Source organism: the organism of the source record quoted next, unplaced genomic scaffold (assembly GCF_019419815.1).
Source record: "Pyrus x bretschneideri cultivar Hongxiangsu unplaced genomic scaffold, Pyrus_bretschneideri_v1 Contig4, whole genome shotgun sequence".
Taxonomy (NCBI): Eukaryota; Viridiplantae; Streptophyta; class Magnoliopsida; order Rosales; family Rosaceae; genus Pyrus; species Pyrus x bretschneideri.
The window spans coordinates 11,884,365-11,905,390 of NW_025999723.1; the positions used below are offsets into that span (position 1 = coordinate 11,884,365).

Sequence of the window (21,026 nt, forward strand, 5' to 3'; positions counted from 1 at the left end):
GTCCCAACCTTTATGACCTTGAGTTAATTGAAATTTTGTTCCTTTTTTATTAATTTCTCTTGTATTCTTTTCAGTTAAAATTAAATAAAATATACCAAATAAGTAAGATATTATTATATGCAATTAGTATTACGATCTAATAATATTTTTCTTCATTTGTAAGTGAGAGGTTTTAGATTTGATTCTCACCAAAAGGGAATTGAAACCAAATTATTGTTAGTCTATTATGTGTTTAGCTTACCATTTTCTTTTAGTATAGATAATATCACTTCTTAAAAAAAAAGAACTTTAACGAAAAGCTCCCGTACTGTTTACTTTAACGAAAAACCACATTTTTACACTAAAAAGTCAATTCTAGTACTATTCAATTTACCCTTTATTTTGTCCTTATCATTAAAATTCAAAATTTTCAAACCCTTCTTATTAATTTTCCTAAAAAAATATCGATTACAATATTGAGATGCCATATTAAGAAAAGTGAAAATTGACCAAATAGAGAGTTGAATTCTACGTTCTTATTATGACGTGTGAGCATAGAGTTCTCCGCGTCAAGTTGCTATCTTTACATGCATTGCCAATATAAAACCTAACAAGCCTTCATGCACGTGCTCACGCACATGTAGAAGATATTTTTTTAATCACGGCATGTTATACACGACTTACACATTTTAAATGTATTTATATGCGTGAATTGACAAAAGAAAAGTCAAATATTTAAAGTAAATGAATAATCTTAGATCATACTAAAAAAACCCCTCACAAACCAATCAAAATAGCTGAATTCACATAATAAAATCGGTCTCTCAATTTTCATCTACATTCTGTTGAATTTAAATTAAGAATAGAGAAAATAATAGTTAATAAACAACTAATTGAATCAGATTATTGCTAGCCTATTATAAGGCTAAGCTCACCCCTCCTCCTTAGTCTAGATAATATTGTTTGTTTAAAAAAAAAAAACATTTGACAACTAATTTAATCACATTATTATGTGCATGCGAAAGACCTTTTTCTTATAACCAGCATTACACGCCTCTTAAGATGTTTTGAACGTGTTTAAAAATAAAGAAAATAATATTTAATGAACAACTGATTGAATCGTATTATTGCTAACCTATTGTGAGGATTGTGAGGTACTAATTAAAAAAAATGTACAAAAAGAATTAATTATTAAAATAACACTGTTAAAATGACGAAAATACCATTGTATTATTTGGTACATTATTTTGAGTTGCTTTTGAAATTTTTTTGTTTTGGGACATTTTTGTCCAAAACTTTTTTGGTGAAACCTATGACCCCAAAAGGGGTTGTTAGTTATACATATAAAGATTATTACGTACGATCACGTATTGATCTTTTAAACCCATGCAATTATTCATGGGAGACAACTATGCAAATCACTTAGTTAATTTCTTCTTCTCCTTCCACTTTCTCAAGTTTTCTATCCGACTAAACGAAGAACAAAATGATTTGAAGTTCTTCTATGTTAACTAATCTTCCTAACAAGATACCAAGATGATGCATTTTCCTCTATATTATTTTCGTCTTAGACTATTTTTAAAGGAAATATCAAATTATAATAGTCAAATTAAAATTGATGGCTAATGTGACAATCTTAAGTTGTTGGGGTACTTTTAGGTCAAGCTAGACTTGGGCTTTGAGAACGTCTTCATGTCTTCCTTGGTGAAGATTCATACCAGTCCCGAGATATCTCAAAAGAGTTAGCCTGTCTTAGGAAATACCCCGGTAACATCAACGGCTCGAATATAACATGCTTAATCAAGATAATGGCTTACTCAAGTGGAACGTCGTGTGAAGCTAGAAGGTTATCATTTTAACATGAGAGAAAAGGAATTTGCATGGTTGGATGGCATTCTTGGCTAGTTAATTTGGGCTTTCCTAGGGTGATGCTTGAGGCTTGAAGTATTGTCACATCCCGGCCCGGGGCGAATCACTTCCCGGATCCGCTTCACTACCGTAGCACGATATTGTCCGCTTTGGGCTTACCATTTCCTCATAGTTTTGTTTTTAGGAACTCACGAGCAACTTCCCAGTGGGTCACCCATCATGGGATTGCTCTAGCCCCCTTCTCGCTTAACTTCGGAGTTCTGATGGAACCCGAAGCCAGTGAGCTCCCAAAAGACCTCATGCTAGGTAGGGATGGGAATATACATATAAAGATCACTCCCCTAGGAAATGTGGGATCTTACAATCCACCCCCCTTAGGGGCCCAATGTCCTCGTCAGCACACCACGACCAGGGTTAGGCTCTGATACCAATTGTCACATCCCGGCCCGGGGCGGATCACTTCCCGGGCCCGCTTCACCACCGTAGCACAATATTGTCCGCTTTGGGCTTACCAATTGTCACGACCAGGGTTAGGCTCTGATACCAATTGTCACATCCCGGCCCAGGGAGGATCACTTCCCGGGCCCGTTTCACCACCGTAGCACGATATTGTCCGCTTTAGGCTTACCATTCCCTCACGATTTTGTTTTTGGGAACTCACAAGCAACTTCCCAATGGGTCACCCATCATGGGATTGCTCTAGCCCCCTTCTCGCTTAACTTCGAAGTTCCGATGGAACCCGAAGCCAGTGAGCTCCCAAAAGGCCTCGTGCTAGGTAGGGATGGGAATATACATATAAGGATCACTCCCCTGGACGATGTGGGATCTTACAAGTATGCTTCTGGGCTAAATGGAATTCTCTAAGGTTGCTTCCTGGGTGGTTTTATCTCCCTGTGTTTCTTCTATCTCTCTTTGTGTTACCTTCTATGTGTTCTCCCCCCTCCCAAAAATATGTAATGGTTTCTCCCTCCTTATGTAAGTGAAGGGTTCATCTCTAGGTTTCAAGGGAATCTCCCTTTGTGGCTTGGTCTTCCCCTCATTTCTCCCTTTCACTACTATTATTCCCGTTTTGGAGTAAGGTAGTTGCACTGTTGAAACCTGCAATTTGCTTCTTCTCGAGTCGCGGCCTTCCCAGGGCGGCCTTCTGTAGACTCTACTTCTGGTAGCGTGCTTCATGGCTTTCGCTCGTTGGTTGTCTGTGTAAGCTGGGAAAAGAAAGTCAACATTTAATGCCTGACTTGCTAGGCTTAGTATACATTAAATGCATGAATCTAGTTTAGTTCTAACTAAGGGGGTTGGCTTGCTAGGGAAAGAGGTAAACTAGGCTAGTTCTCTCTCAATGATGCCTACATGAAATGCAAAGGGTATGGGTTTGGATCTTTGGGCTCCCAAGTAGCCCAAAGTCTTCCATGACCCCGATTCCACGTAAGCCCAATAACCTTCTGTAACCATCACACCATAATCCACTTGATAAGCCCCAAATATGTGACTTAGGCTTATCATGAATAATGACTAGCATGAGGAAGCATGGCATGATGAATAAGCATGAGCATGGCGTGATATCCGGTTTAATCACCGTGGCATGGCTTGTTTGTAAATATATTCCTCGTCGATCTCGTGCCTTGACATGTGTTTGGGCTTGAATGTAGGCTTTACATGACAATTAGCTTTTGAGACTTGGTTGGATTAGTGTGTGACATTTTTGGGCCCCAACAGAAGTCTTATGTCAAATTTTATACTTCTCCAACCAAGTTGTCAAATGTTATTTTCTTATTAAAATAGTGCTTTAAATGGTTGTAATTATTGCAAAAAATGTTGAAACAAAATTTTTATTGGTTGGAATGTTAGTGGAATAAATGACTCACCATTAAAATTAATCAAAAATAAATTTGACATTGATGTTAAATTTGACTCCTAATCACGAAGTCTTTTAATTCAGTCAGCAAATAACACTTTAGTTAGAAAGATTTTTTATATTAAATATGCACAATATCTCAAATTAAATTGTTATTTTAACATCTCCCTTGGTACTTTAACATCTTTTAAATTTTTTAGCTCCACCCAATCTGTCAAATTAAATTATTATTTTAATACATTATTTTCTTTTCTTTATTTCTATTTTATATTTTAAAGAAACATTATATTTTTTTTTCTATGAAATTAATAGAAAAAAATAGTAGTTTGAAGCAAAAGGAACACCTTCTGCAAAAATAACAGCAACATTGCCTTTTGCATATTTCACCAGAGCAAATACTGTTCGAGCTAGATCTGTTCCTCGCACAACTCCCCTGGATCTTGCCTGTCGGGCAAAGTTTGCTGCTTGGTGTACTGCAATATGAGTTTGTTATTAGTTTGAATGATGCCTTTGTGGGGCCTTTTTTAGGCATTGAGGCTCACAAGCAAAACTATATGGGTTTGATCATGCCACCGTTATCTTTGTATAACAGATTGCTTTTTTGGTTATTAAATGGGTTGATTACTTGCACCACAAGTTATTTAGACTTCCTAGTTCAATTGGATTGTTTACAGATAGGTTACTTTGAGAGGGAGTTTACTATGGTCAGTGCAGTGTTTGTATAAAGTTCTTTTTCTTGCCTTGTAAACAAGGACTATTACTCATACTAGCATATGTCCAATTAAAGGGAGTTCAAGGCCCTTCCAATTATTTCTTTGGTTTTGGTTAACACTAAAGCAGTAAGGTTAATTAGTTCAGCAAGATTAATCATAGATGAAACTTTGAACAAAAAGCAGTCGAAAATGATATAGGATACAATGAAAGATGCATAAAACAATAGATCTACTTTATGTAAGTATAAACAAAAGAGACTCGAGCAAGATCATGACCTTTGTCAGGCAATGTTCGTCTTCTTGCAACCACTTCTCTTTGTGTTTTACAAGGGTTGTAATCTTTGGAGAATGAAAATATAAATAGGGTTTACTAAAGGGATTTGATACTACAATACAAGGGGAAGATAGCAAAGCTTCAAAAACTTGACAAAAGATGGCTTTCTATGTTGGACATGCGACTAAAGGGTAAAGTTTGAACAAACTAAAGCTTTCTGGTTTCTTGACTGTTGGAGTGCAAAGTTGGATGTCTTTTGATTGATTGGTTGAGTATCCTTCTTCCTTGTATCATTTGTTGCTTTTATAGACTTTCTAGCCCGACTGTCCAAGCCTTCCCTTTTTGGTGATGGCCTCCGGAGTATGGTGAGTCACCATTTATTTACCTATACATGCCCTTGAAAAGTACTTTTTGTTAGGGGTGAGCTACCCTCTGTATGTCATTTCTCATATAGGCTTGTTGCCTATTTCTTGGCTAGAAATGATTTTCAATTCTTTCTGGGTTGCCAACTGTCCGAGCCCAATCCTCCTTCTACTTTTTGCTTTCTAGGGCCTCCAATCACACTAAACCCAACATTAAATATCCACTCAAACAAATATTCTTTGAGTTTTTTGTGCGAGATCAAATTCTCAATTGGATTCTAGGTCACGCTCTAGTTGCACTCTATAAAATTCGCCTCCACCACTGCTGTTGTTGCTTCTACCTGGATACTCTTCGAGTTTTTGTATGATATCGAGTTCCCAATTGGATTCTAGGTCACGCTCTGCTTGCACTCTATGAAATCCGCCTCCACCATCGCCGTTATTGCTTCCACCTGGTTCGTCTTTGGTGTTAGTCATCTTTTGTGAGTTGGATTGGGCATTCGCGCATTATGGAGGTGCTGGATTCACATTTGGTAGAGACTAGGGTTTTTTTTTTTTTTTTTTTTTTTTTTTTTAGTTTTGAGGTTTTCTGAAAGTGATGAATTTTAGTCGAAATTGTGCCACAGAGTGTGATAGATGGAAAATCAAGATTTTCTTTGTGATTGCAAATTGTGAGCTTGGTTTTGGTTCGGCAAAAAGATGGATAGAGCAGGATAGGTCAAAAAATTTAATAAAAATAATTTGAAGCTGCTGTCAAATGTTACAACAACCCATTCCGTTCTTTCTATGTCATGCCACATAGGATTTGACATTATAGTGCTGTTTTTTACTGTTATTGATGATGTGGACCTTTTGACATCTCATTTGGAGGGAATAGGATCCTCTCCTGATCTTCTTTGTGAGGATTCGGATGATCAATCAATCATGTTCGTTCATCGTACATCGTGCGGTTAAAAATTATTTTAAATTTAAAATTGAATACAGATACCTAATCAAAACTGACCACATAATGTACGATGAACAAATACAATTAATTGATCTTCAAATCCTCACAAAAAGAAGTCGGAGATGATCCTTGTCCTATTTGGAGATGCTCGTGGGCATCAATTTGCATTAAGACGCCTAGAGGGTTTGTTTTTTCTTTTTTAAATTTCTTATAAATTGAGAAAAAAAAATATAGAGGTAAATGCAAATCCAGGAGTCATATCATGCATGTCCGTACTCTGCAGACTGCATGTCAATGTCTTTGACATTAATGCCGACCAAGTCCTCTCTCTCTAAAATAAATGGATCACACTGTCTTTCTGTGTGAGAATCCAACATAAATGTTTTCACCATCATCTTCCCTGCATTTGGCTTTTCTCTCTTTCCAGTTGAGTGTAAATGCAAACCTCAAAAGGAGAAATCCCACCATTAAATTCTGCTGCTTAATTTCACTGTCTGGGGCCAATGTCTCTCACTATCAATGATCATCTTTCTCTCTCTCTCTCCACCAAACGCCAGGAATTTAATGTGAAGACAGCTTGAAGCTCGCTGAGCTTGTACTTTCCCTTGCCTTTCAGACAACCCATATTCATAATTTTATAAATTTTTATTAGAACATCACTTTTCCCCTTCTCCTTCTCCAGATAGAGACCAAACCCCTCCAGCATTAACTCTCTCTCTCTCTCTCTCTCTCTCTCTCTCTCACATCAAAGATCAAGTCTTTTGTGGGGGGCTTTAAATTCGGTTTTTCTTATTCTTGGGACCTTTATTGTTGGTGTTTGGTGAGTGGCGCACTGGTGGCGGTGGTGGTTGGTGGTTGTTTCTCTCTCTACCCCTCTCTCTCTCTTGTTGGGAATTAAAAGGGTGTGAGAGATATGGGAAGGACTCCATGTTGTGACAACAAGAAGGACTTGAAGAAAGGGCCATGGTCGCCTGAGGAAGATGAGCTTCTTCTGAACTACATCAGCAAGAACCATGGCCACGGAAGCTGGCGTTCTCTTCCCAAGCTTGCAGGTTCATTTGGGTTTTTCTTACTTTTCTTCTAAATTTTAAACCAAAACCAAATGATATGGAGTTTACAACCAAAAAAAAACAAATGATATGGTTAATGATAATTAAATTATCAAATGTTGATTAATGTAGTTATTTTTTTAGTAAAACACTATTTGATTTGCAAATTTTGTATAAGAAAATTTTCTTCTTAACGTTTTCCTTTTAAAAAATATACTGCCTTTTGAGCGCAAAGTTTCTTGCCTTTTTGAAACCCAAAAGCCAAAAGTTGGTTTTGTTTGATTTTGTTGCTTTCTCAAGTCAAAGAAACGTGCTTTTGTTTTCGTGTGAAGCAAATAGTGCCTCTCTTTTCTTCCTATATAATCTCTACCGAGCCAGATAGTTTATTTGTTCAGCTTTAGAGGGACTGTGAGTGATGGGTTTTAAGATTCTGGTCCCAACCCCTTTCGCCTCTTGAGCTAATTGAAATTTTGTTCCACTTTGATAAGTTGGTAGCATCTGTAATAAAAAAATTTCTTACTTTTATCCATGTTCTTTTCTTCTTTTCCTCATGAGTTAAAATTGTGCTTATTTTCCTCTTACATGCTGAATCTGAACATTTCCCCCCTTTCTAACACTATTGAGAAAAAAAAATACAGATATAATCCTTCTAAAAGGAGAGAAAAATGTCTAGTGGTTTTGGAGCATGCCACTGCTAACATTTTATATGGTTTGCAGAAGAAAAAAAGTGTATTATAATGCTAATTTTTCTTGGATATTATGCTTTAAACATCCTAGGAAGTGGGAAAATTCATGTTACCCAATCTACCGTGGTTTTTTTTTTTCAATAGGTCTTCAACGCTGTGGGAAGAGCTGCCGGCTAAGGTGGATAAATTATCTCAGGCCGGAAATCAAACGAGGCCCCTTCAACAAGGACGAAGAGCAACTCATCATACAGCTTCATGGCATGCTCGGAAACAGGTGGTATATTGTGCTTCTCTGCTTCCTTTTTAGCCGTGAGACACTGTTTTCGGAGATTTAAAACTGATTTACTCTTTATTAACTGTGTTGAACCACACGGGACATTAAGTCCACAAAGAAAATCAAACCTGCGTTACTTCTGTAAACAGATGAAAATGTCTTATATGCAGTTAATCTGTTGTAGAAACTTTGTCCTGTTTCTAACTCTTTTTTCACTTGTATCGAACAATTTTCAGGTGGGCTACCATAGCTTCTCAGTTGCCTGGAAGAACTGACAATGAGATCAAGAACTTATGGAACACGCACCTGAGGAAGCGCCTTATCGCCATGGGGATTGATCCACAGACACATGAGCTTCTTGCCTCTAACTGCTTAAATCACAACGCATCTGCTTCCGCGGCCACTCGTCACATGGCACAATGGGAGAGTGCCAGGCTTGAAGCTGAGGCTAGGCTTTCCAGGGAGTCATCACTCTTCAGCCATGCTCCAGAGAAATCTGAGTCTGACCATTTTCTGCGCTTGTGGAACTCCAATGTTGGAAAATCATTCAGAAAGCTTACGTCGGATAAATTTGTGTGCCAAAGCCCCATTTCTCAGGCATCTTCGTCGACCAAATGTGGATTGCTGTCAGCCGTGACAACAGAAGTTGGCAACAACTTAACAGGGTCACCAACCATGGCAGGCAATCAAAATGAAGATTTGGCATACAGACCTTTCTTGATCAACACTGAAGATGTAGAATATAAACCCTTCCAGTTCAACACTGAAGAGGAAGGGTACAAACTCTTCCAGTCCAACACCGAAGCAGGGGAATTCAAGATCTGCCAGTCTAACACTGAAGACAGGATGGCGGGGTCTGTCTCCTCGTGCTCAAATGATTTGGAGAACTCATCGGATACTGCACTACAGCTGCTCCTGGATTACCCAATTAACGATGACATGAGCTTCTTAGAAAACAATGCGGATGACTACGCAACAACCCCTGCGAGGTTGGCGCCCAATTCTTTCATTTGCCCCCTCTGAATCAGGCGTCGAAACTTCCTTGTATTCGAACTGCTGCTCGAATTTTTGGTGGTGGTTTTGTATAAGCCGTCGATTTAGTTAGAGAGCTAAGATGAAGGGTCCTGTGCTTAATTTTTGGCTTACAGTTAGCGGCAGTGCTGTTACCAGTTAGTAGGGTTTCCACAACAAACCTAGTTTGTTCAGGATCCAGTATATATAGTACATAGAGATTCCTCAGTCGTTTGAGACATAATTAACTAGTTAAATCTTGCTTACTTCGTCTCTAATGGCATATGTAATTTAGATGCTAATATGTACTGCGTTCCATGTTTTTTTGTTATTCTGTAATCTGCAACATCATCATACCATTCAATGGTCTAAGAGCACACTAGAGCTCGAGAAAAACTTGCCTACACTCGTGTCTCTTGCACATAAGCTCACTTGCCACTCGCAAGGTAGAGCATATGTGAGACTCGTTCCCATTGCCTACGCGGACATGTGAGAGATTCATTGCATGAAAAGATGTAAGCAAGTATTTTCTCCATGTACTCAGCCTTAAATTCTTTGATTCCTTTTATAAGCTTGTTATTTCTCACTTGGTGTTTGGCCAACTAATATTCTGACCTGGTCTGTTATATGTGTTCCGCCTGATTCTGAGTTTGGATCCGCTAGCAACTTAGTGTAAACTGCAGAATCCAGTGGTTTAAGTTTTAAGAAAAACACAGTTCATAAACAGTTTTAGGGATGAATGTAAATCTTCCGACTTACCGCACAAGAAAATTGTAGATCCATCAGCGCTGCCAAGAGCTAGTACAAAGATCTTATAAAACAGAAAGAAATCCGTAAACAATCAGCAGAGTGAAACAAAGATCTTATAAAACATGAAGAAAATACAAGGTAAGAATATGAAAGATGAATAGTGTGGAATTATCCCATTACTAGAAAAAGCTTTCTGAAACAAATAACAAACTTGGAATTCACAAGTCAAATAGACTTCCTATACACACACAGACGAGTAAGAACAGTTGCTGATTTTGTATCGGTTTTCATATAATTTAAAGAACACAATGAACAAATCAACTCGAACCCCAAAATGCAAAAAGAGCAAACTAGAAAGATATACACATGACAAAACCCAGAAGTTACATAGAAACCGGCTCAAAGCACTACTTCAAAAGCAACTGAGGAACTTCTTTGGAATGCTTCCGGTTGCACGGTACTTAGCAGCGGTCTCTTCAGCCTTGAGAAGTTCTTCCCCTTTCTGGGCTAAAACCATTGCTCTCTTTTCATCTGCTTGTTTCTGAAGTAAGGCAACTTTGTTTTTCATTTTTTCTGCATACTGTGCCTTTTTCTTCTCCAATTGTTCCTGAATACCAATTGACCATTGACATTGGTAAAGTTGAATTAAACTGAAATGCCTTGTTTCATGGAGTAAAGAGAATGTGCTTCTTGCTCTTTTTTTTTTTAAACTACGGGGAGCGGGATCCGAACTTGCAAAACAGAACTTAATTTTAAGTGTGTATAATTTTCAGGTTAAGAAATTGTCCTCAGGAAATCAATAAAAATAGCAAACCATCCCACGTTCCAGCATTCTAATCAAGAAATAATATTAAAAATGGGGTGTTGGATGGACCATAAAATCCAACATTCCACGGATATACCCAGAACAAAGTGCAAAAACAAATGGTCTACCTCGATGCTTCTGAGTTTGGCTTCCACAGCTGCTTTCCTGCTGCTTTCCCATGCAGTAACATCAGAAAGCTTCTTTTGGGCCCTGCATTCACAGTTTTATAAGCCACTGGAAGAAAAGGATCGCCCACAAAACAACATCATCAAACTTATCACAAGATGCAGCTCTTCTTTTGAAGAAGCATTGACACAATGTTTTTTTTTTTTTGAAAACACGATAGTATGGACGCTAAGAGGGTGAGGGAGTGGGCTAAGCCTTACGATAGGCTTGTCATAATAACGTGGTTCAACTTCGTTTTTGGCGAGAATCGAACTTAAGACCTTTCAACTTCGTCTTTTGCGGGAATCAAATTTAAGACCTCTCACTTACCAGTGAAGAGAAATACCACTGAATCATAGTAGTAAGTGGCCCAATATCTTCATATATAAAGAATAAAGAATTCACTTCCCGTCTTTTCTAAGGTGATATTCTATTCTAAACTACTCTAATTTAGAAGAATTCGAACTTTGGTGCCAGCGGCAGACACAACCCTAGACTAACAAGCGACTGCAAGAATTTATTTCCGGTTAACTAGACAGTTTTTATTTATGTTCCTCAAATTAATTAGTACAATTCAACCATATTCTAAATCCAATTATCCCACTTGACTTATAGGAATCCAAAATCATGGCATACATATTTTGTGGGTAGAAAGACATTAACGCATATAAAAAAAATCATTAACAAAAACAGCAGTGATATCCAACATCTATTTTTATTTCTCACACGCCCTCTAAAGGTGAGTGAGAAATTAACGCTTACTTGTTCTCTGCCTTAGACTTTTCACTTTCTTCCCATGCCCTGATAAAAGACATACTCTTTTCTTTCTCCAGTCCTGCAAGTGCTATATCTGAAATTTAAAACAAATTGACATGAAATTTTTAGTTGTGACGATCAGCGTTACTAATTCAAGTGTTATAATAGTCGAGGACATAATCAAACTTCAGATGGAACATCAATTCACAACTTCAAATTAACATCAATTACTCACCTCTGTCAATTGATCCTCCTGATGCCTTTTTCACCAGAGTTTCCGGAACCTCTGTTAAAAAAGTAAAAACATTTCACCACAAATGCGCTACAAAAGTTTTTACCTTTTACTGTTCACTGCTTTAACTAAGGAGAGAAACGCAGAGACTTCACTTACTGTTAACTACGGCGAGAGCCTTGACATCATCACCGCCCTTAACATCCACATCACTCGGCGGGACCACAGCCGCCTTCTCCGCAACCGCGACGTCGCTAGGGGCCGAAGCCAGCGGAGGCTCAACCGCTAGAGGCGGCTCCACCGGCAGAGACGGTTCTGCCTCCTCCTTCTTCAGCTGCTCCTCCATCGTTCCTCCCATTATTTCTTCTGAAAAAAAATCTTTAACGGATAACACTCAAAGAGTTCACAATCGCAAGACGCAACATCACGCCTAGCGGTGTCCACCATTTATAAGTGAGCTAGAGACTAGAGTCCTCATTGGAAACGAGTATTATTAGCCGTTGATTTAGTAGACAGTTGGATCCGACAGTGAGTGTGCGTTTTGTGTAAATTCTATAGTTCGTGCCGACGGGTAGATTAACTGACACGGAGATGCCACGTATGCGCTGTTGAGATATGATCATGTCGGCAAAGGCGGGGAGAGGAACCGACAACGTTTTGGGTCGGGTTGTCCGTTTCTTTTTCCTTTTTCTTACTTTTACCTTAGTCAATTTCCATAATTTCGTACTTTTCCAAATTTCCCAAAATTCGTTTGGCTATGTATTGAGTCCAATTAGTAATTACAACGGTTCATGAAAACTCAACCTCCACTAGATTTTGAAAAGATTTCCAACCCTAACCAAAATAGTGCGTAAGGTTCTAAAAAACGATAGACGTTAGTCGAGCAACGAACCAAAGTCTAGCGTTTAGGCGGTTGGGCAGGGCTTAACCGGAGAATTAGGCAGATTTAAGTAAATTTATTATATATTGTATGAATAAATATCTATTTATACTTGAAAAACACACATAATTATATTAAGATACATAAATTGCAAAAAATATGACATATAAATTATAAAGTATTAGAACTTGTTGAAAACATGGGGAATAAGTATGTAATGAGTGTTTATCCATGAATTCAACAAATCTCTTACATTTTATTGAAAAAATTAAAATGCAAAATGAAAGTTATCGATTTTTTATCTAAGTTAGAATCGTGACATAAGCGGGCTAGGCAGAGCCTAAGTAAGTGTATGCCCACTTTTTTAATTTTCAAACGCCTAGAGACTAATTGGGCCAGTGGCTAGCCGGAATTTTTCAAACAATGGTGATGAATCTTAAGTATAACTTAAAATCACAGTTAGCAATGAGTAATTATTTTGCATAAGAGCATCTCTAAAGAAGATGTCAAAATGTCCAAATAAGCAATAACGATAAAAAAAGACAACGTCAATATTTTTCAAACTAAAAAGCCAATTATGAGGTGGCATGACATGGAATGGCATCTCTCCCCTTGCTGCCAAATTTGACAGAAACTTTATTTTTTTAATTAATTATTAAATACTTTTTATTGGTTTAAAGTCTTGCCTTTTAATTTCTTTTCATTACCAATGCAATGTTTAAATATTTTTATACCTTTTAGTTCGTTTTCTTTCATTAGAAATGCAAAGAAAATAAATATGAAATTTTATATTATGTTTAAAATTTGACCTATCGAATGAAGAGCAAAACTTTAAAAAAAATGTCAAAATACCACATATCTGTCAAATTTAAATTTATGTTTAAAATTTAACATCTCCAATATGACAACCCGTCCCAAATTTTACATTTTTATTAATTTTAGATGCGTAAATTTATGAAAATACCCTAGAGGCAAAGACTTTGACTTCCATTGATCATCGGTTAGAGCGACATATGATTTATTCTTTTAGCATATCCTTGTAGTACTTTTCACTACGAACGTATAGGCGAAAGTCGTTGGCGAGTCCGAATTATAACGGTGTAATTACAGATGTTTAAAGTTGGTTATTTAAAGGTAGTTAAATTATTTGAACTCCCACCTTGCGGGAAGACTAACTAATCAGTCTTAAGTAAAGAGGAAAAGGGACCAATCAAATTAAAAGGGGTGGAGGACCAATGAGAAATCAAAAAAAAAGGAAGAAAAGAAGAGAAAAACAAAAAAAAAAAGGGGGGGAAAAGCTGGGAGCTTTACCAGTGGGTTATGTTCGTACACCTTTCTGACCATCCATCTTTCAAGGCAGATTCCGGCCAATTCCGCTGGAATTTTTCGATGCCATCACCACCATCTTGAAGCTCTCATTCCCCTCTACAAAACTCACCCAAGAACCACCTTGATTAACCATGGTACGTGGCGGTTGGAGGCCACGAAAGTTGACAAAAATCAATAGTGCTCCGGCCACCCTTTTCGATTTTCCGGCAAATCTGCAAAGCAATGGCCGATGCCACCACTTGGGCTTTGTAGCCCATCATCCCAGAAGCAAAACCCAACCAACCTTGACCCCATTGGACCACCGTAGACGACGAATCGACGTCGGGAAGTTTTAGTTACCTGCCGGCTTTGTGGGAAAAATTGACCATCTTCCGTCCACTTTTGGACTTCATGGAAGGTATGAAAGTTGCTCCACTCACTGAGATCTTCATTTCTGTGAAGTTTGAGAATTTTTGGAAATAGTTGGATTTTCCGGCGAGTCGGGGCGGCCGACCGCCACGCGTGGTGGCGCGTGGCCAATGGGCCGCCAATGCTATTTTTAGGCTATATCAAATGTCTTGAATTTAGTCTTGATATTTGAATGATGTAGGTTGATCGTTGGAACCTAAATTCTCTACGATATGTTAATAGGTATTTATGTGAATCGACGATTCAACCGTTGCATCGTCACCAAACTTTGTTACTTTGTAGTACATAATATTTGAAGAATGTAGGAACTTACAGATTGGGACTCTGATGTACAGATCTTTCCGAATTGGATTTGTAAATTCATAAAGTAAAACGTTAACCGCTAATCAATTTTGGGAATTGGCTAGGATCCAACCGTTGGATCGTAATAAAATTTTAATATGTTATTCTAGAAGCATAATGTGGATCTTTGGAAGTTACATATTGGAAATCTGATTTGTGAATCTTTCGAATCGAGTTAGACAGGGTTGTAGACCCTACCGTCGATCTTTGATCAACGGTTGACTTTTGGTCAATGGGTCTCAAATTATTCTTGAAGGTCCTTGAGGATATGTTTTATGTAAATTATGTGTTCTATCGGTAAGAACTTTGAGACGTGATTTGATAATTGGTCACAGGCAACGATAGATCGTGATGTCTCAATATGCGTGCAATATAATCAAAGCGTGGACTCCAGGTGAGTGGATCTTTTTCTTTCATAGGCATATAATTGATAGTTACACAAGCACTTCTATAATGATCTATGCTTGTTACCTACAATTAATCATTGCGAACTACGAATAGCTTGATCCCTGTTTGGGGTACGTAGCCAGTCTAACAAGACGTTAGATGCAGCCATATAATAAATGAGATTAAATAATTGAGACAATAGCATTGTTTAGTGAATTGAGCAATATGAGGGACATTGGGGGAATTGTGAGATTTAGTTTTATGATTTGGTGATTAAATGTTGATCATAAATCAATGCGCGAAGAATCAAGAAATTGAAGTATGGAAAGGTAAGTATGATAGTTAATGTAACTAGGGTCCAATTGGGCTTATCACTAATGATTACCCTCAAAAGTAAATAGTTTGGGAATATGGTGTTATTGATTGTACATGTTACGCCGTATTATATATTTTGGGAATATCATGAAATGTTTGCGTTTAGATTGCATCATGGCATATTCATATGGATATTACCTGGACCTGACTATTGTGAATGCTTTGAAGTGCTATATGACGCCGCAGAGGCCCAGGTAAGCCTCAGGTGAGTACATGTTAATGTTAGTGATGTTAGTGAGTATGATTGTGTTGAGATATAATATAGCTCATAAACCTGCACCCCGGTGTTAATGCTCCCGCCCGTGGCCAGGGCACAGTCCTTCACGTGATGTTCACCTCCCGCACCTTACGCTCACCTTGGATCCAAAGTAGGTGCACAGTCCTGTCGTACAGACCACTTTAGGTGGTTTCGACTCATAGGTGACCCGCGATTCTTCGCACAGTCTTCACGTGATTGTAGCACTTGAGCGTATTTATTTACACCCAGTCTTGTCGTACAAACCACTTTAGGTGGTTCCGACTCGTGTGCAGGTATACTTATTGAGCTATTGGCTAGCATGATTGATGAGATATGAATAAGTCATACAGATCACTATAGCTGACTCCGGCTTATATGCTAGCCATGATTGATGAGATATGGATAAGTCGTACAAGTCACTATTGGTGACTCCGACTTGTATGCTAGCCATGTTTGATGAGATATGAATAAGTTGTACAGGTCACTATAGGTGACTCCGACTTATATGCTAGCCATGATTGATGAGATATGGATAAGTCGTACAGGTTATTATAGGTGACTCCAACTTATATGCTAGCCATGATTGATGAGATATAGATAAGTCGTACATGCATGTCACTATAGGTGATTCCAACTACTAGCTATGATTGATGAGATATGGATAAGTCGTACAGGTTACTATAGGTGACTCCGACTTATATGCTAGCCATGATTGATGAGATATGGATAAGTCGTACAGGTCATTATAGGTGACTCCGACTTATATGTTAGCCATGATTGATGAAATATGAATAAGTCGTACATGTCATTATTGGTAACTCCGACTTATATGCTAGCCATGATTGATGAGATATGGATAAGTTGTACATGTCATATTAGATGACTCCGACTGATATATCATTTTGTATTGATTAAGTTCATTTGGCCTACTTATTATTGCATGGTGGAGTTGATGGCAAACCGTGGTTTTGGCCATTTCTGAGTATGGTTTGGATATATGTATATATGTCGTGTTGTCTTATGGAAAACGATACGGGTTTTACATTTAGGGGCATTACTTTTAGAGAGGTAATAACTTTGGGAAGCTTGGTTTTATTGCTTACTCACACTCTCTGTTTGGTGCCCTCCAGGTTTTAGCTGCTGAATTTGTATCGACAAGGATCTGTGGCAAATCTTAGTATTGATGGATATTTTTGAGGGTATGATTCTTACCCACACTCCTGTACCTTACTTATGCTTTAGTATCGTGTGTAAAATGGGTTCACTCCCACTCACAACGCACTCTGTTATTAAAAAAATTTAGGTTCAAATTATTCACATTTTTCTACACTCTACCACATTTTATGGCTTTGTCACCTTCTACGTGTCGGCCAGCACAGCTCGATTTAGGATTCAAGTGGACTTTCTGGGTCGGGGTATGTCATCCAAGATTGTTTAAATAGACCAATAAACAAAGCCAAATGCATTCAAAGTTCACATCCCCATAAACGATGCCTCGAAATGTGGTGTGAGCTCTTTTTTATGGAAAAGGATCCTCGTCATACCCTTTTCCTAGAGATCATAGGGATCCCGCGATCGTGATTGTTCATTGTACATCGTACGGTCAGAAATTATTTCAAAATTTAAAATTTAAAATTAAATATAAATAGTATCTAACAAAAATTGACCGCACGATATACGATGAACGATCACAATTATGGGATCCCTAAGAAAAGAATCCACCGAGGATCCTTTTCCCTTTTTCATATGTTGTATGGGAGAAAATTGAACTTAATACATTTTTCAACTTAGGAAGAAAAAACTAGTAGAACAAATACTTATTAGTATTGTATATTTGCTTATTCATGTTAGATGTTACTATTATAAAAAATTCAGGCTTAAGATAAAACCAATTTTTATGCATTAAATACGATCGAATTGTTAACCAATCCTAATTTAGCTCTCTACAATTTTGTGAAACTACATGGACTAAATCGAAGAGCAATAATCTTTTTTTTTTTGGTACAACAGTATTGGTTTTAAATTACAATTGTTGGTAACGGATCACCCAAAACACCAACTTTCAAGACGGAAGTTATCCTATATATGGATGCTATATTCATGCCTGTTCGATTGAATGCATGTGATACGTTCTCTCTCTTCTTCTTCTCTGTTCTGCTACTTTCTCTTCTTATGTTCTGCTATTAACTGGTATGTATGAAGAAAGGTATATCTAATTTGTCATAATCTAGATAGGGAGTTCAATAGAAGTCCTTCCATTTTGTCTGTAATTGTAATTGTGAAGTAAATATTGAATGAATTTAAATCATGAGAAAAAAGAAAGTATGGTCCATGGCTGTTCAAATTTTGCCGAAATTTCATAGAAAACAAAATTATACTGAACAATAATAGGCCATAGGAAATTGCAATTTATAGAAAATTCTAATGAGAATAAGGCCTGATTTGGTACTAAAGTGATTCTGAAAAAAGTTAATATCAAAAAAAGCTGTGAGCTGTTTTTGTGTTTGGTAAACATTTTGCTTCAGCTTTTTTTCACAGTTTTGGGTGAAAAAAAGCCAAAAACAAGAAGCTGCAAAACTCAGCTTTGAAAAATCGACTTTTTTTCACATATGTTTTACATAAAATTTTACCAAACACTATAATACTGCTTTTTTTTTTTTTTTTTTCAAAAGCACTTTTACAAAAAAGTTTACCAAACACTTTGCCGCTTTATTTCACAGCTGCTTATTCTCACAGCACAACAGAAGCGGTTTTTTTTCAAAGCACAGCAATACCAAACCAACCCTAAGATGTTATTGGAAGAGATGAAATTTGGACAGAGATATTTTGGGGAGGGGGACTTGGTAAGGAAGGAAAAGGATGCTCTCCGTATTCACTATGCTAGGATTCCTATATTTTAATCATTCATTGTACATCATGAGGTCAGTTTTCGTCAAATATTATTTGTGTTTAATTTTAAATAAAAAAAGTTAAATGATTTCTGACCGTACGATACACGATGAATAACTAAGATGTAAGTCTGGATGAGATTTAATTCTAGTAAAAAAATAGTGGGGACGGTTGGGTCAGGTATGACGACGATCCTCTTCTTCATATTGAGAATAAATTTTACATTGATGAGAGAAGAAACTTTGCATGGACTTATAAGTAAGTTGAATTATTCCCTATATCGCTAATTTTTATGATGGAACCCAATTTTTCTCATAGTATCAAAGCATGTTGTCCTACGTGTGAAGTCAAACGGTCATACGCGCTCTACGTGACCTCGTTTTGTTGTTCACTTGTTAAGCTTAAAAATTGATGTGTTGCTAATAAATCTCACATTGATAGAATGAGGGTACTTGCATAAGCTTATAAGTAAGTTCGCTACTCTCCATATTACTAATTGGTTTTACGGTAGGAACTTCAAACTTACTTATAAACTCATGCAATGATCTCTTCTCCCATTAATATGAAATTCATTCTCAGTACGCCTCATCACGTGTAGCGAATTTTTAAATCTAACACATAAACAACACTTTAGGTGACAGCGTTGATGACTTGGTGAGTTAAAGGTTGCGACAACCAAAAACCTTTCACACCTAACAATTCTATCAAAACCCCCAAACCGCTCCCCGTCTCGGTAGAGCTCTCCACCCTCCCCATCCTGTCCTTCTTCCCCGCTCTGCACAAACCAAATATTTTCACCTAACTGCAACCCATGAATTCAGATTCTACACCCAACTTTGCCCTCGTATTTTTACGTGTCAACCAATTTTCTTTGTCTTATTCGAAATAGTCGACTTCCAACCAAATTTCGGCATGAAAGCTGTTTTGCACCGAAGAAAGTCGAATTTGGTGGCCCAAATTTTCCATTTTATATTTTTGAGTGGAAGAATCCATTATAAAAGTCGAACATTAAATGTGTATTTTTTTTTTTTAACAAAATATATTATCTACGCTAGAAAGACTTAATAAGCTAGCAGTATTGTGGTTTAAATTCGTCTTTAGCGAGAATTGAACCTAAGACCTTTCACTTACAAGTGAAGAGAATATCACTAGATCGTAATACAAAATGGTAACATTAAATGTGTATCTTAACCAACTTAAAAGACTACACATGTCAAAAGAACATCACAACTCCACTATAACTACAAACACATCTAAATATAATATAATTTTTCAATCATTGAAGACCTTTTCTCCTATGTTGAGAACTTTTCATTGCTTTATCTCTGTGGCATCTTAATCCTTGCTTAATATCTCAACCGGTGTCTTTATTCTCGGTTCTTTTATTAAATTAATGGAAAAATCAACAATAGTATGATGGAGGACTTTTATAATATTTCCTTTATTCCAAGCTAGAATAATGAAGGCTCTTTACACCTCAGTAATTCACTCTGTTTTTTTTTTTTTTTTTTTTTTTAAATGATTAATCAGTCGTTTCCAGCACGAAGCAACCTACTGATCAAGCATCAACAAGTTTTGAAAATGAAACATTTGTAATGAAATGAGAAAGCACAAGAAGTCCCAACTTTCCAACGGTTATGGTTCCCGGAGCACCTACTACTTCTTGTCCGCTTCACCTAGACAATTTTGCACTCAAATGCTATGGAGGAGGTTGGGCCTATTTAACTAGAGAGTTATAGAGAGATGGAGAGAGGGTGCGGCAAAGAGTAGAGAGAATTGGTGAAATTTTGAGGCGTGATTTTTCATTTCATCGTGTCTTTATTTATAGTAATAGAGATATTCAATTTTTTTACCCTCAATAGAATTGTAACTCTAATAGGACAATATAAAGATAAGATATGGTAGAATCTTACAAGGATATCCTAAGATAATATAGGATTTACACGATAGTATTTCTAAACTAGTATGACTGCAACAAGGATAAATAATAGGGAGGAATAAAAACCTCTTTTATTAACTCAGTTGATTAAACCACATCATTGCTAACTCTTAGTGTATACAATATCGTTAGTTCAAAAAAAAAAAAAAAAAAAAAAACTCGATTGATTAATAACATTTATTAATTTGCCACCAAAAAAATTAATAATATTTATTATGGAAGGCGAGGTTGAGTTCGATTCTCCCACTCTAAAGATCGCTTGATTGGTGTTCCTCTTTGCTTGATTATAGGTAAGGTTGACTAGTTAGTACTACAGTATTCTAGTATTTCTCTTCACTTATAAATGAAAGGTCTTAGGTTCGATTCTTGCAAAGGACGAATTCGAAAACCAACATATTATGGTTGGTCCATTAGGATGCTTAACCTACTTCCTATTCTTGTAGTATAGATAATATCATATTTATTCCCCAAAAAACTCTTTTGATTGTATCAAAACAGAAGCTCAATACCCAA

General features: G+C 37.1%; 2 protein-coding genes across 5 annotated transcripts; one reads left to right on the forward strand and one right to left on the reverse strand.

Annotated features, from left to right (window-relative positions):
- The first annotated feature begins 6,404 nt into the window (after positions 1 to 6,404).
- LOC125468879 (transcription factor MYB17-like) lies at positions 6,405 to 9,349 on the forward strand. Of its 4 annotated transcripts, none has more exons than XM_048565518.1 (3): positions 6,405 to 7,050; positions 7,878 to 8,010; positions 8,244 to 9,349. In XM_048565518.1, the coding sequence occupies exons 1-3, from the start codon at positions 6,912 to 6,914 to the stop codon at positions 9,028 to 9,030; spliced, it is 1,059 nt and encodes a 352-aa protein (XP_048421475.1). In that variant the 5' UTR covers positions 6,405 to 6,911; the 3' UTR covers positions 9,031 to 9,349. The 4 variants fall into 4 exon arrangements, with proteins under 4 accessions (XP_048421475.1, XP_048421476.1, XP_048421473.1 ...); XM_048565519.1 differs by having other exon boundaries at positions 6,411 to 7,050; positions 7,878 to 8,007; XM_048565516.1 differs by lacking the exon at positions 6,405 to 7,050 and having other exon boundaries at positions 7,152 to 8,010.
- A 566-nt stretch (positions 9,350 to 9,915) lies between these two features.
- LOC125468880 (remorin-like) lies at positions 9,916 to 12,101 on the reverse strand. Its single transcript, XM_048565520.1, has 5 exons — positions 11,886 to 12,101; positions 11,730 to 11,780; positions 11,501 to 11,588; positions 10,702 to 10,783; positions 9,916 to 10,375 (listed from the first exon to the last, which is right to left on the reverse strand). The coding sequence occupies exons 1-5, from the start codon at positions 12,082 to 12,084 to the stop codon at positions 10,181 to 10,183; spliced, it is 615 nt and encodes a 204-aa protein (XP_048421477.1). The 5' UTR covers positions 12,085 to 12,101; the 3' UTR covers positions 9,916 to 10,180.
- Between the last annotated feature and the right edge of the window lie 8,925 nt (positions 12,102 to 21,026).

Coding starts and splice junctions, on each gene's coding strand:
- LOC125468880 (XM_048565520.1), bottom strand. CDS start 12,084: ATGGGAGGAACGATGGAGGAGCAGCTGAAGAAGGAGGAGGCAGAACCG. Junction 11,589..11,729: donor AGGAGGATCAATTGACAGAG/GTGAGTAATTGA, acceptor TTTAAATTTCAG/ATATAGCACTTGCAGGACTG. Junction 10,784..11,500: donor AAGTCTAAGGCAGAGAACAA/GTAAGCGTTAAT, acceptor CTGTGAATGCAG/GGCCCAAAAGAAGCTTTCTG.
- LOC125468879 (XM_048565516.1), top strand. CDS start 7,733: ATGCCACTGCTAACATTTTATATGGTTTGCAGAAGAAAAAAAGTGTAT. Junction 8,011..8,243: donor GGCATGCTCGGAAACAGGTG/GTATATTGTGCT, acceptor AACAATTTTCAG/GTGGGCTACCATAGCTTCTC.